The 14,212-nt window shown below is 47.2% G+C and overlaps 1 protein-coding gene across 1 annotated transcript; it reads left to right on the top strand.

The window, feature by feature from the left end:
- Nucleotides 1–8,326: 8,326 nt before the first annotated feature.
- BTG4 (BTG anti-proliferation factor 4) lies at nt 8,327–12,879 on the top strand. Its single transcript, XM_026709158.2, has 4 exons — nt 8,327–8,537; nt 10,170–10,307; nt 10,920–11,127; nt 12,461–12,879. The coding sequence occupies exons 1-4, from the start codon at nt 8,365–8,367 to the stop codon at nt 12,644–12,646; spliced, it is 705 nt and encodes a 234-aa protein (XP_026564943.1). The 5' UTR covers nt 8,327–8,364; the 3' UTR covers nt 12,647–12,879.
- Nucleotides 12,880–14,212: the final 1,333 nt, after the last annotated feature.

Below are 14,212 nucleotides of genomic sequence, written 5' to 3'. Positions count from 1 at the left end.
AAACCCACAAGTCTTAAAGTTGCCAAGGTTGGAGGAGGCCCTTGCTTTGGATAACATCAAGATGGGATAAGCGGATCTTCATTTGTACAATGTTTCTCAAATTTAGAGACTTGAAGGTGGGTGGACTTCAATTCCCAGAATTCTCCAGCCAGCTATGCCGAAGTCCACCCTCCATAAAGCCGCTGTGGTTGAAGAACACTCCTTTACAGTGGTCTCTCCTACACAGGGTGGCTTCTAACTCTTCAACCTGTAGACGTTGACTAGTCCATCGAGCAAATTGCAAAACTGCAGGGAGGGGCCACCTCTTCACTTGGCTGTGTTGTTAGCGACTGTTACCTTGGTCAATCAGCTAACTACACTGCCTGGTGACAAGGCTGATATTGCCTAACTTCTCTCTCCCTTCTTTGTCTTTAAGAGATCATTCGGTGGTTTCCAAACGGATTAAATCTGGATTTTTTTTGTCTTAAGATACCCATTTCATGCTACCAGGACAAAATTGCAGTCCAATGCCTAAAGGAGAAGAGACTAAGCCAAGCTCCTCCAGATCTTGTTTTCTGAACTTCACCATCTGGTACCATTAGCAGGGCCATCACCCAATTCCCCATCAGGGAAGAAGGAAGAAGACCCACCCATGGGCTTTTGGAAGATCTCGTTGGCTTGGGACCTGTTCTTCATTTCCGGTAGGATCTTGAAGGCAACATCTGCTCTTCATGCCAGCTTTCCTGTATAGGTCTTGAATGCCAACTAGAACATCCCACCAACCCTACCAGAAAGTCTGCCACAAGAGAACCCTGAAATTTGCCCAACCGTCCTCACGGCATGATCACCACCAAGCTATGTAGAAGTTGGGCATGTCTCCACTACTTCTATGCCCCACCATTTCCTTATGACTGGTTGTGTTTCTCGCTGTTGAATCGGTAAATCTCCAACATGGACCAGGAGATCTGAATAAAAAGCGCAATTCCTTGGGTTCCGGCTGGCAACTGGCTTCTGGGAAGCTTCTTGGAGATTGACGAATTCTGCAGATTGTTTTGTTGACAGTGAAGCTAGTGATTGTTGGGGAGATCACAATCAGCTAACTACACTGCCTACAAACCAAACGTCATGATCTGGAGGAGCCAACCTGGAAAACAGAACAAAACACACAGACACACATACCAGGGGTTCAGCAGTGGTTCCTTTGCAATTCAGGATTGTAAAAATGTCCCGTTCCTGGACCACAGCATCTTGCAACAAGAACCTGGCCCCCTGAAACTCTTTGTTCTTCCTATTTTGAAGTTTCCAGACCTCATGATTGCCCAAAATAGACCCGAAAGTCTGCAGGCCCTGCCTCGTGAGTCTAAGAAGTGGGAGATGCCTGAATACCCCAACTCTTTACTCAGTTCTGCAATAGTCATTATAAATATGTAGGTTTAATACGAAATACCCACGGCTCATGCTTGCTAGTTTTGCTAAGCATGATACATAAAACCACTCTCTAAGGCTCTACCATTCCTGAGACCCCCCCCGAAACCCAAGTCCAGTTTAACCCCAGTCTGGTGGGGTCCTTGAATTAATCTGCTTCTTCTTATATTTTGTCCTCTGTAAATGAACAGTGCCAGGGACTAAGTATAGACTTAAGGAAGGAGGAAGCAACTCCACCTGTAAAAATTACAGTATTTTTCTACAGAGAGTTAAACGATCTGTTGCATCCCAAATCTGCAGTTAGCACATCCTTCCTCCAAGTTGGCAGTTACTGATTAGATTAGAATAGAATAAGGTTGGAAGGTACCTTGGAGGTCTTCTAGTCCAACCCCTTGCTTAGACAGGAAACCCTATACCATTTTGGACAAATGATTGTCCAATATCTTCTTTAAAACCTCCAGTGTTGGAGCATTCACAACTTCTGGAGGCAAGTTGTTCCACTGATTAAACTGTCATGAAAATTCCTCCTTAGTTCTAAGAAGAATTTCTAATCGCTTCTCTCCTAGATTAGTTTCCACCCGTCGCTTCTTTTCCTGCCTTCAGGTGCTTTGGAGAATAGCTTGACTCCCTCTACTTTGGGGGAACTCCTGAGATATAGGAACACTGCTATCACGTCACCCTAGTCCTTCTTTTCATCAAACTAGACAATGAGATTAAACTAATCTGCAATTGCTCAGTCATTTTCATCCAGCTAAACTTCACCCCAAAATTTAAACTTGGTTGATCTTCCAAGCAGGAACGGGAAGGGCTCAGGGACAGGGGTGTCCATTCTCCAAGCCCACCTTGGGCCTCTCATCCTGGGGAATTCAGGATCCCAAGTCCTTCACCATCTCCTGTGCCAGCCCCCACCTTCGTTTCAATCCTTAGTCAAATGCTTCTGAAGCCACAGAAAAGAACACTGACATTTTAGAACAGAGCTCAGAAAAACAACCTGTGCGTTCCTTGTACACTTCTGGTTTACAGATTGAGGCGACTCCTTCAAAGCTTCTGGAACAAGACCATAAAAGGAAGTTTGAGAATTTGCCCATAAGCAGCTTACCTTCATGTAATGCTGGTGGTAACAGCCACCTGGGTAATTACATGTGACAGATGGGCTCGGTTTCAAAACCTGAGCAGGGAAGGAATAAAATAAAAATAAATCAGGAGTGCTTTTCCATTTTCTTCCCAAATGGATAATCTTTGCAATCCTCTTGGCTTCTGAAAGCGGCAGAGATATTCCAGAACTTTTCAGAAGGGCTTCTAGGACGGATCTCTAAACCAGCATTCTTGATCACTTCAGCCATGGATTCTAAACCTGGTTAAGAGAAAGACTTGAGATTACCACAGATCCAACCGAACTCAACGGTTGCATCTCTGGTCTTTGAGCTGGGCCCCCAAAGCCCCAATCCTAGGATTTGTGTGCACTCTGTAACCATGGATGGTCAGGTGTGGCTTACAAACCAAGCCCAGTTCAGCCCTCATGAAAAAGGGGGCAGGTTGACTTCTCCCTGCGGCAACTCAATGATGCAACGTTTCCATGGACTTCTCAAACACACCAGGAGCAGGAAGAAGACTTGAAATCAACCTGACGTTATTACAGGTAGCTTTGCATCTTACCACCATTCGTTTACTGACGGGTTGAAAAACAGCCCTCAGCAAAGTGACTCCTGGCCAGTCCTCTCACTTACAACAGTTGCAGAATCCCTATGGCCACGTGAACACAATACAAGCCCTTGGCGATCAGCAAGCGTTCACCACGGTTGGAGCATCCCAGGGTTGTGTGAATCGCCATTTGCGACTTTCCCATCTGGCTTTCAACCAGTAGCCCATGGGGGGGTGGTGGTGGTGGTGGAGGGAATGCTGGATTCACTTAATGACCATGTGATTCACTGAACAAGTGTGATTTGGTTAACAGCTCTGGCAAAAAAAAAAGGTTGCAAAATTGGGTGTGGCTTGCTTAAGAATAAAATGTCTGATCCCCAGTTGTGTTTGTAAGTCAAGGACTAGTATTAGCAGAGTAAAGATATGATGCCAGGGCAGGTTGACCATATCTCTCCACTTAGGCTACTGTCTAGAATATCATTAAATGAGGAATGATGGTTTGGCAGTGCTGAAAGCCAAGGGTTTAACATTGAACCTGGGGAATTCAGGCTGATGGATGGAATTGCATTTATAATCTTATCTTTTTTTTTTCAACCCCAAAGAGCTGAAGGCACCAAATGCAAGTCTCCCTTCATTCCTAGAGTCTTGTTCATGTATATTTCACACTGCGTGAGGCGAAGTACCAGGGAGAGATTTCGCGAAAGGAGATGAGGTTAGAATAGCATTTCTCAGCCTCCGCCATTTTAAGATGTGTGGACTTCAACTCCCAGAATTCCTCATTAACTGGCTATGGGATTCTGGGAACTGAAAGTCCCTCTGTCTTAAAGCATGCTGCCTGTGGGAATTCTGGGAGTCAAAGTCCACACATCTTAAAGTGACAGAGGTTGAGAAACACTGAGGTAGAATGAATTCGGTTGACCCAAGGGTCTTCAAGCTCGACAGCTTTAAGACTTGTGGACTACAACTCCCAGAGTTCCTGAGCTAACATGACTAGAGGAGGAATTTTGGGAGTTGAAGTCCACAAGTCTTAAAGCTGTCAAGTTTGAAGACCTCTGGGTTGACCAATTCGGTGCAGTTTTATAGAATATCCAAGTGCAAACACATCACAGCCAGGTAAGCCTTGTCACACAAGTGAGATGGCCGGCTCCCTCAATGTAAACAAACAAACATAAGTATCCACCTGGATGTATAATCCATCCAATCAGAGTGTAAATATATTCCGAATAGTAGCATTGCTAACCCTGAAATGTTGCATACATTCCTTGGAAGGTTAAATAAAACGTTTCTAAGGCAGGAAAACGGTGAAGACGAAATTGCGACAGATCCAGCATTTGTCAGGAATAAGTGTCTTAAAATTCGACACACAACGGAGTGTTTAAATACAGAAACTATTTCTAAATGCAGGTTACATTAGGGTTGACCATCGAAAAGAAAGCAAGTTTTGAACACCAGGCAATTGCTATTTTAAGAGCCAACAATCGATCACTCGGGAAAGGAGACTAGCAAAGATATAAAACATTGGTCAAGTGATGGACATGGTCTATCATTAATGCTCCACTGCTACCATCAAAAGTTGTCCCTTTTGAAAGAGGGACAAGTCACAGAGGGACTTTGGGCAGTGTACAAAACCCAAAATATTTAGAAGTTGCCTATCTATGAACTGCGCAGAAGATGAAAAAAGCCACTTACTTACCTATTAAGCCTCCGAGATGCCACCTGAACCATGTTAAAGATTTCAGCTGTGCCAGGCCCCTCCCAAGGGCCTCTTCTCCTGCTGCCCAACTTACCTGCCCAAAAGGTCCATCTGCTCTTCTCTCATCTTCCTTCACAACCCCAAGAAGGTTTTCTTCTGGGCCATCCCACTCTTCCCTCTCTGGAGACCTTCGTGCCACGTTGCTGAAGGTGAACACGATGGAAAGGAGAGTCCCAGGTAGGACCTTAGCTTAGACATTCTCCTGGTGCAGGAAAGCCCAAAGAAAGTCCCATCCACCATCTTCTAGTGTTCAGGAGGACAATGTTTGCTCCAAGCCAAGCCTGCTGTTGCTAGAGAACAGATGCGTGGCTTTGCTTACAGTCCTGTCTGGACTTGTCCTGAAAAAGAGGGAGACCCAGAATTTAATCCACTAAGGAATGCTTGGATTGAGATCGGTACTCCATCCAAAATCTGGTGAAGGTGGAGTTCCTTCCTTCTCTTTCCTTCCTTCCTTCCTTCCTTCCTTCCTTCCTTCCTTCCTTCCTTCCTTCCTTCCTTCCTTCCTTCCTTCCTTCCCTCCCTCCCTCCCTCCCTCCTTCCTTCCTTCCTTCCTTCCTTCCTTCCTTCCTTCCTTCCTTCCTTCCTTCCTTATCTTTCCTTCCTTATCTTTCCTTCCTATCTCTCCTTCCTTCCTTCATCTATGGAGATTCTCAGTAATCCAGCTCATGGTTGAAAAAACACCTTTGGGACTTCCTTCCTTCCTTCCTTCCTTCCTTCCTTCCTCTTATCTCCTTCCTTCCTCTTATCTCTCCTTCTTCTTATCTCTCCTTCTTCCATCTCCCCTTCCTTTCTCTTATATTTCCTTCCTTCCTTCCTTCCTTCCTTCCCTCCCTCCCTCCCTCCCTCCCTCCTTCCTTCCTTCCTTCCTTCCTTCCTTCCTTCCTTCCTTCCTTCATTCCATATCTCCTTCCTTCCTCTTATCTCTCCTTCTTCTTATCTCTCCTTCTTCCATCACCCCTTCCTTTCTCTTATCTTTCCTTCCTTCCTCTTATCTCCTTCCTTCCTCTTATCTCTCCTTCTTCTTATCTCTCCTTCTTCCATCTCCCCTTCCTTTCTCTTATATTTTTCCTTCCTTCCTTCCTTCCTTCCTTCCTTCCTTCCTTCCTTCCTTCCTTCCTTCCTTCCTTCCCTCCCTCCCTCCCTCCCTCCCTCCCTCCCTCCCTCCTTCCTTCCTTCCTTCCTTCCTTCCTTCCTTCCTTCCTTCCTTCCTTCCTTCCTTCCTTCCTTCCTTCCATATCTCCTTCCTTCCTCTTATCTCTCCTTCTTCTTATCTCTCCTTCTTCCATCTCCCCTTCCTTTCTCTTATCTTTCCTTCCTTCCTCTTATCTCTCCTTCTTATTATCTCTCTTTCTTCCATCTCTCCTTCCTTCCTCTTATATTTCCTTCCTTCCTTCCTTCCTTCCTTCCTTCCTTCCTTCCTTCCTTCCTTCCTTCCTTCCTTCCCTCCCTCCCTCCCCCCCCTTTGATTTTCATTCCTGAATTTGGGCTGTCTGGCTATCCACCCCCTTCCCCTGTGCTGGCTAGGGAATTCTGGGAGTTGAAGTCCACACATCTTAAAGTTGTCCAGATGGAAAAACCTCTGCTGTAATGTGCATTTCTTTAACACAGTTTTGACCCCTTCCTTCCGTTAAATATAAGAGGCTTAGCGGGCGGGGGGGGGGGGCAGAAAGTACAGTTGCCTCTTCATCTCCTTTTTCTCAGGAGTTGGGCTGGAATCAGAGTTGGAAGGGACCTTGGAGGTCTTCTAGTCCACCCCCCCTGCCCCTAGCCTAGTCCATTTCAGACAGGCATGTTTGAACCCTCCAGGGATGGAAATCCCACTGATTTTAGACCCAGCCCAAGGGCTGCAGGGGAAAAGAGAGAAATTTAATCTGGAGACTAAAATTAAATGATTTAGGTGCTCAATCACCTCCAGGGCACACACCTGTTAGGCCTGCAAAAGCTCCACCTCTCCTCATATAAACCCCCAAAGGTGAGCAAGATAGCTATTTGGCTGACAGAAGGAGTGTTTGTTGAAGGGCAAGGAGAAGACAGGCAGAGTTTGAGAGAAAGACACATGGAAATGGTTGCAGAATAATCTCAAAGCCAAGGCTGGTTTATCTGTTTCTCAGCCAGGATCCCTGAATTCTCAGCCAGTCTGTGACTAGCTCAGCTAAGATTTTTTTTTCCCCTTGAAGGTAATTCTAGATTATCTCAGGGGTGTGTCTCTGTGTGTAATATTGTTTTGTCCTGGGGATTTGACTCTTTTGTATCAGATGTAATGTGGATTAGTGTAAGGATGTTTTAACTTCCTTCCACTAACCCACTCTTAATTTAACTTCCTGAGTAAAAGCCAGATCTTGCCAAACATTCAACCAATGATGGTTAAAGCTAATGCTGGTTTAGTAGAACGTACAAACCAGGTTTGCAGAGGGTTGCCTCCCTATACTGAATATTTGAGAGTGCTCTTGTCTGCTAGTGGCAACTTGAAGATGGCTGGCTAGGGAATTCTGGGGGTTGAAGTCCACCCATCTTCAAGTTCCAAGGATGAGTAGTGGTCTACACCAAATGTGAAGGTGGTACTGCAATCTTCATTGTCCTGGGCAAGTAGCTAAGCATCTTACATGCTATGTCTGTCTATCCCATGCTTGTATTGGCTGGGGAGGATGGGGGTTGTTATTCTAGCTAACAAGTTTTAATAATAGTATCTGGAGAGCAGCTGGCTGGGAATCATACTGGCTTCTTTTGAACACCCAAAGTAGGGAACAGGCCAACTATCTAAAGCTTGCGGCAGATATGTGGCTGAGAGATTTTGAACATGCCAGCACAAAGCAATGACAATAACAGGAAGATCTGGATATCTCCTATGTTTAAAAATAACTCTCATTCTTGGTTTGTATGCTTGTAACCCAGAAGTATCGCATTTTACTCTAAGATGGCGTGTGGGCAGGTTGCACTTGGCTTAGGTTGTTTCAGATCTTCTCCTTAATGGTTGCAGCCATCATTTATGGCTTGATCTCTGAGTCTAGTCAATTGTGGCTTAAACTCCCAACTGAATAAGCAAACTATAGCTTGAGGGGTTCTTGGTGCTCTGTGAGCTTGTTTTCTTGCAGGGGTTTCATTACCCAAACTAGGTAACATCAGTACTAGCACTGAGGATGTTATCTAGATGAGTAATATGATATCTGCAAGAAAACAACTAAACCCAGAGAATACCAAGGCCCTCACAGTCCTCCTCCTCCTCCTCCTCCTCCTCCTCCTCTTCCTCCTCCTCACCACAAACTCCATTTCTAGCACTGATGATGTTACCTAGTTTGGGTAACAAAACATCTCCAAGAAAACTAGCTCGGAGAGCACCAAGGACCTCCAAACATTCTCCTTTATCAGGAAACTATAGCTTGATATGTGTGCTACGAGTGCACAGACAGGGGCATCCAAAGCCTTTGGCAGACCCAGCCGAGATCCTGGTGAGACATGACATGCCCTGTTGGTTACAGGAACAGGGCTGACCTCAGGTCTTCTGCTCCAATCCCCACCCCACCCCAGTTGTGTTCCTGCAGGGGGCTTCCTCTTGCAGAAGGGGCAGCATGAAAGATGAAATAGCCGCCGCCGTCTTCTTCATCACCCGCCTGGTGAAAAAACACAACAAGCTGAATAAGCAACAGATGGACAAGTTTGCCTGCACGCTGACCACGCTTCTCTTCGAGAGGTATAAAAACCACTGGTATCTCGACAATCCCACAAAAGGACAAGGCTTCCGGTAAGAGACACCCCATTCCCCCAGGGGGCGCCCCTCTTGGTCTAGTTCTCTTGCCAAAGGGGGGCCTACCCCTCCTGAATACAGACCCAGATAGCGTCTTCCGCCCACCCCAGCAAAATTCTCAGCCAATCGCGGCCTGTTTTTTTCCCCCTCCCCCAAAATATGAAGAGAGCTGCTTGAAGTCAACACCAGGCCCATCCATTGGGTAACCCAATATAAGTACTTGCTGGTGAGAAGAGGGGCTGGTAGCAGCAACAGCACGACTCCACTTTCCCTGGTTAGAAGGTGGTTTGGGGTCTTCCTGATCCCCCAATCTGCCCCCCTTTTTTTTGGGTTCCCTGGCTAAATTTGTGTGGCATGGAGCAGAAGGGCCCATGGCTAAGATCTCCTCATCAAACACTCGAGTTTCTTGGGTCATCCCAACCTGCTTCCTGGGCTTGGTGAGAAGGTGGATGGCAACCATAGCTAGAGATGTGGTGGGATTCAAATTTTTTTACTACCGGTTCTGTGGGCGTGGCTTGGTGGACTTGGTGGGCATGGCAGGAGAAGGATACCGTAAGATCCCCATTCTGTCCCCACTCCAGTAACCTGCTTTCCAGCTCTGTTCTCCTGTGCAGGGCAACCAATGGAGACCCAGCTGATCAGCTGGGACTCAATGGGAGGCAGAGAAGAGATGGGGTTGGTGGAGCCAGTCAGATTGGTGGGATTGGCCGGTTCTCTGAACTACTCAAAATGTCTGCTTCCAGTTCTCCAGAATTGGTCAGAACTGGTTGAAGACCACCTCTGATGGTGGGGCTATATGCCAACACACACAGTGAGGTTTGGAGCCTTGGCAAACCGAGCAACTGAATTTCTATCTGGTTTTGCTGCCTAGATTAGGAACTTGGTTTTAACACAAGGCATGTAACCGGGTTCCTGGAATAACCCTGTCTGGGCTTGCTACTCTGTTGATGCCTAAATGAACATAGGCTGTCTTCACACAACCCATAAGTGCTGTTCAAATGAGCAAAGTGTAGCCTTTGAGCTGCCATCTTGACTTGTCTGAATGTGGATGGGAAATGGGTTAGTCTGGATCTTTGCTCAGGGCTCCTTTGTCCCCGATGCCTTTCACAAGTTCTCTGGCTCCTTTGCTTGGCCTCCCCTTCTCAGTTAGAAGAAGACGTTGTCAGGATTCCAGCAATCGCCCTAATTAAATCATGATTCTGGAGCCAACCTTAAAAAAACTTCAAAAGATTCATTAGAGGCGACAGACTGGCACTGCCTTGATTGAAGCCAGTTCTGGCATATGTCATTTACAGCCGCTGTGATCCCATTTCCCCCCTGGGTGTGTCATCAATCAGATTCTCCAACTGAGCACTGGGGGACAGGCTGGGGGTCATCATTCGGGTTCTCCAATTAAATATATTTGTGGGGAAAAAAACTCTGGCATTTTAGTTACAATCTTTTAAAGATAAGAGTTGGAATGTACTTTTGCTTTCAATTGCTCTTCCAGATTTCCTTCCTCCCCTCACCCTTTTTTTATGGCAACTACTAAAACAGGCATAGGAATGTTTTATGAGTTGACATATGTCTTGATGACCTCCCCCATTCCCACTGGTGGGAGAGTGTTTTAATCTGCCTAGCTCTTTTCAGGTGCATCAGGCTAAACTGCTTTCAGGCCAAAGATCCACTCTTGGACCAAGCGTGCATGGCGAGCGACGTGGACTTTCAGAGCCTCGGTTTGCCCAAAGAGATGACCATCTGGGTTGACCCCTTTGATGTCTGTTGCAGGTGAGACTACCGTGCCGGAAGGGACTTCCTTCTCTGCCCCCTGGGACTGGTGTTTTGACATCCAGGCAAAGTCAGGAATTGGGTTAGCCCTGGTTTGCTAATCCAACTACAGTGGTGTGTGTGAGGAGGCATTAAGGCAAACATTAGCCTGACAAATGGGCACAGCCCAAGAGTAGATGCAATGGCCTCCTTTAAGCTGACTCTGCCCAGGTTGGGTGTAGGGTGTTGAGCCAACCAAGCAATTGCAATTTGTTAAACCTGCTGCGTGGCTTAGCCTGTGGTAGGTGTGTTTTTATTTTATAGTACGTACAAAATGTGTGTTTTCGTTCTATGGTGTGTTTCCCAGATCCACATATGTCAGATGGGTGGCAGAGAGATGGGAAGGAAGGAAGGAAAATGGGAAGGGAGGGGGGTAGAGAGAAGAGAGAAAGGAAGGGAGAAAAAAGGGAAGGAGGAGGGAAAGAAAGAGGGAGGAACAGATAGTAAATTAAAAATATAATAAATGTTTTGGGGCAATGAAGGAAGAGGTTTGGGAAACCTTGCTCTAAGGACTGAGTTATTCCTTGCTTGGGGCTTGGCTTGCTGCCCTGCCTAACCCCATCCCCCATTTAGATACGGCGAGAAAAACCCAGCGTTCACCGTGGCTCACTTCACAGGCCAAGAGGATGACTGCGACGTCTCTCAGGGCATCCGGCAGGCGGTGGAGAAGGCCTCCTCCACCACCTCCGATTATCACTCCGGCACTTCTTCTGAGGAGGATGGCACCACTAGGGAACCCAAAAGCATCCCAACTGTTAGCAATCCCAACAGCATCTATCAGGTGAGAGGAAGAAGCTGCGGGTGGCTGGGACTCCAGGATTTCTCAATCTTGGACCCTTTAGGATGGGGGGACTTCAACTCCCAGAATTCCCTAGCCATTGAAGTGCATTCAAGCTTACCAAGGATGAGATACACCTGTCTCCTTCTCTCCCATCCTCTCCCGCCCTCCCTTCCTTTTCTCTCTATTGTCCTATTCCTTCCTTCCTTCCTTCCTTCCTTCCTTCCTTCCTTCCTTCCTTCCTTCCTCTCTATTCTCCTATTCCTTCCTTCCTTCCCTCTCTAATCTCCCCTCCCTTCCTCTTCTCTCTATTCTCCCCTCCCTTCCTCCCTTCCTTCCTTCCTTCCTTCCTTCCTTCCTTCCTTCCTTCCTTCCTTCCTTCCTTCCTTCCTCTCTATTCTCCTATTCCTTCCTTCCTTCCCTCTCTAATCTCCCCCTCCCGTCCTCTTCTCTCTATTCTCCCCTCCCTCCCTCCCTCCCTTCCTTCCTTCCTTCCTTCCTTCCTTCCTTCCTTCCTTCCTTCCTTCCTTCCTTCCTTCCTTCCTTCCTCCCTTCCTTCCTTCTCTAATCTCCCCTCCCTCCCTTCCTCCCTTCCTTTTCTCTGTATTCTCCCCTTCCTTCCTTCCTTCCTTCCTTCCTTCCTTCCTTCCTTCCTTCCTTCCTTCCTTCCTCCCCTCCCTTCCTCCCTTCCTTTTCTCTCTATTCTCCCCTTCCTTCCTTCCTTCTCTCTTTCCTTCCTTCCTTCCTTCCTTCCTTCCTTCCTTCCTTCCTTCCTTCCTTCCTTCTCTAATCTCCCCTCCCTTCCTCCCTTCCTTTTCTCTCTATTCTCCCCTTCCTTCCTTCCTTCCTTCTCTCTTTTCTTCTCTCCTTCCTTCCTTCCTTCCTTCCTTCCTTCCTTCCTTCCTTCCTTCCTTCCTTCCTTCTCTCTCTATTCTCTCCTATTCCCTCCCTCCCTCCCTCCCTCCCTCCCAGAAAGAAGCAACATTTCTCTCCAAGGGAGCTCCGTTCCAAGAGATTGAGAAAGAAAGAACCCCTTAACATATAGAAGTGCCAGGCAGGCCCAGTCCCACCTGGGCTGGAAGTCCAGAGCGATGCGCCCATGGAGTCACGGGATGGATGATTGGGAGGGTCATGAGTGCTTCAGCACAAGAGAAAGAGAAAGCGGGGAGGGAAGAGGGGAAAACTGACGGGGCTTCTCAGAAACAGAGCCCCATCAAGAGCCGCTCAGTCAGAACAAGGGGAGAGGAAGGAGCTGAGCGGAGGAGTTGCAAGACGCTGGCAACCTTCCTCAAGACCCTCCTCAACCTTCACCCTCATCGTCTCCATCTGCTTTCAGTGCAATGAGCCGTTACCCCTCTGGGCCCAGTATTCTCACCGAAGATGCTTTGTTCCTGATGGCGTCCATCCAAATCCTGCTGCTGCTTACTATGTCCACTACAAGGGGTACAAAATCTGCCGCCCCTCCCTGCCCTTCGGTTGCCCGCGCGTGGACAGGTACCACTGGGTCAATTCCAGTCGATAAAGCTTTGATTTGCACCCAGGCCAGAGACTTGGACAGTGGGCCGCTGAAACGCCGGAGGGCAGCTGGCGTTTTCTTCCCCAGGAGAAAAACCAACCTTTTGGAGCACTTAAACACAATTCTTGCCCCCCCCCCCACTCACGCTCTCTTGTTCTCTCTCTCTCTCGTGCGCGCGTGTTCGCAAACTTTTTAAAAAATTATTTGCTTTGTAAGCTTTTTTTTTAAAATGCATGGTCGCAAGCGGCAGTCTCTTAAATATTTTTAATGCTGTTTTTAAAATGGGCAATGAGTGAAAAATGAACTGCGAAGATGGCGCTCGTGGAAAACTTGTGAAAAGGAAATTCTCTTATTAATAAAATGGAATGTTTTTCTTGGTTGCTTTTCAAAGCACCCGTTACTCTGTGAAGGAAGGAGAAGGAGGTAGATATTGTGTGTGTGTGTGTCTCTTCTGGCAAAGTGAGCCAGCTCAATTAACAAATCTTGTTTCCTCTAAAGCAGGGGTCGGCCACCTGTGGCTCTGGAGCTGCATGTGGCTCTTTCATGTTCCTCTGCTACAGCTCCCTGTTGCCGGTCGGCTCCACAGTTGATAGAGCTTTTGGTTAGGACAGGTGGAGGAAAAAGGATGCCGTGCTAGGAGGAGACTATGGTGGGGGAACTGGACTTCCAGACGACAGAGGAAAAAGGACGCTGCGCTAGGAGACTCTATGGTGGGGGAACCGGACTTCCAGTCCGCAGAGGAAAAAAGGACACTGTACTAGGAGGAGACTCTATGATGGGGGAACCGGACTTCCATCTGCAGAGATAAAAAGATGCTGTGCTAGGAGGAGACTCTATGGTGGGGGAACCGCCATAGAGTCTGGTCGGCTCCAGAATTGAATGGAGGACTTCCGGTTAGGAAGACCTGTGTGGCTCTTTGAGTGTTTAAGGTTGCCAACCCCTGCTCTAAAGCAGGGGTCTCCAACCTTGGCCACTTTAAGACTTGTGGACTTGCAAAGCTGGCTGAGGAATTCTGGGAGTCGAAGTCCACAAGTCTTAAAGTAGCCAAGGTTGGAGACCCCTGCTCTAAAGCCTCAAGACCAGGCAGCGCTACAGGGAAATCACCTTAATTTCCCACAGAAAGTTGGTTAATTACATTTCTGCATTGTGAAAAACTAGATGTTCCATCGGGGTAAACTTCTAAACTAGCATCTCCTTTGTGTTGCCAAGATAATTTTGCAGATACAACATCTGGTGATCCACTGATCTTACCAAAGCTAAACTGGATGGGACATGAATGGGAAATATTGGGGGAAAGGCGATAGCTCTGGACTAGATTAGGGACTTGAAGGGGAGGGGGGGTGGAATCTGGAAAGAATGAAAAGACGATCTCTTCCGTACTGTTTTCAAAGAACATTTTATCGGCACGTCCATGAAATCACCCTGTCCATGGGTGAGTCAAAATATCAAGATGACAGCCACAGTCATGTGAATAAGTCATCTCTCTCGTTCTTACACGCAGCACATTAAAAGATATCTGAGGCCATGTGGAACTCTCTGGATCAAATAGGACTTTTCTTCTCCATTGTAGAC

The sequence above is a fragment of the Pseudonaja textilis genome, chromosome 9 (assembly GCF_049901715.1).
Source record: "Pseudonaja textilis isolate UNSWEBS1 chromosome 9, rPseTex1.2, whole genome shotgun sequence".
NCBI lineage: Eukaryota > Metazoa > Chordata > Lepidosauria > Squamata > Elapidae > Pseudonaja > Pseudonaja textilis.
The sequence above is the reverse complement of the archived record's forward strand: the minus strand, read 5'-3'. Positions and strand labels throughout refer to the sequence as shown.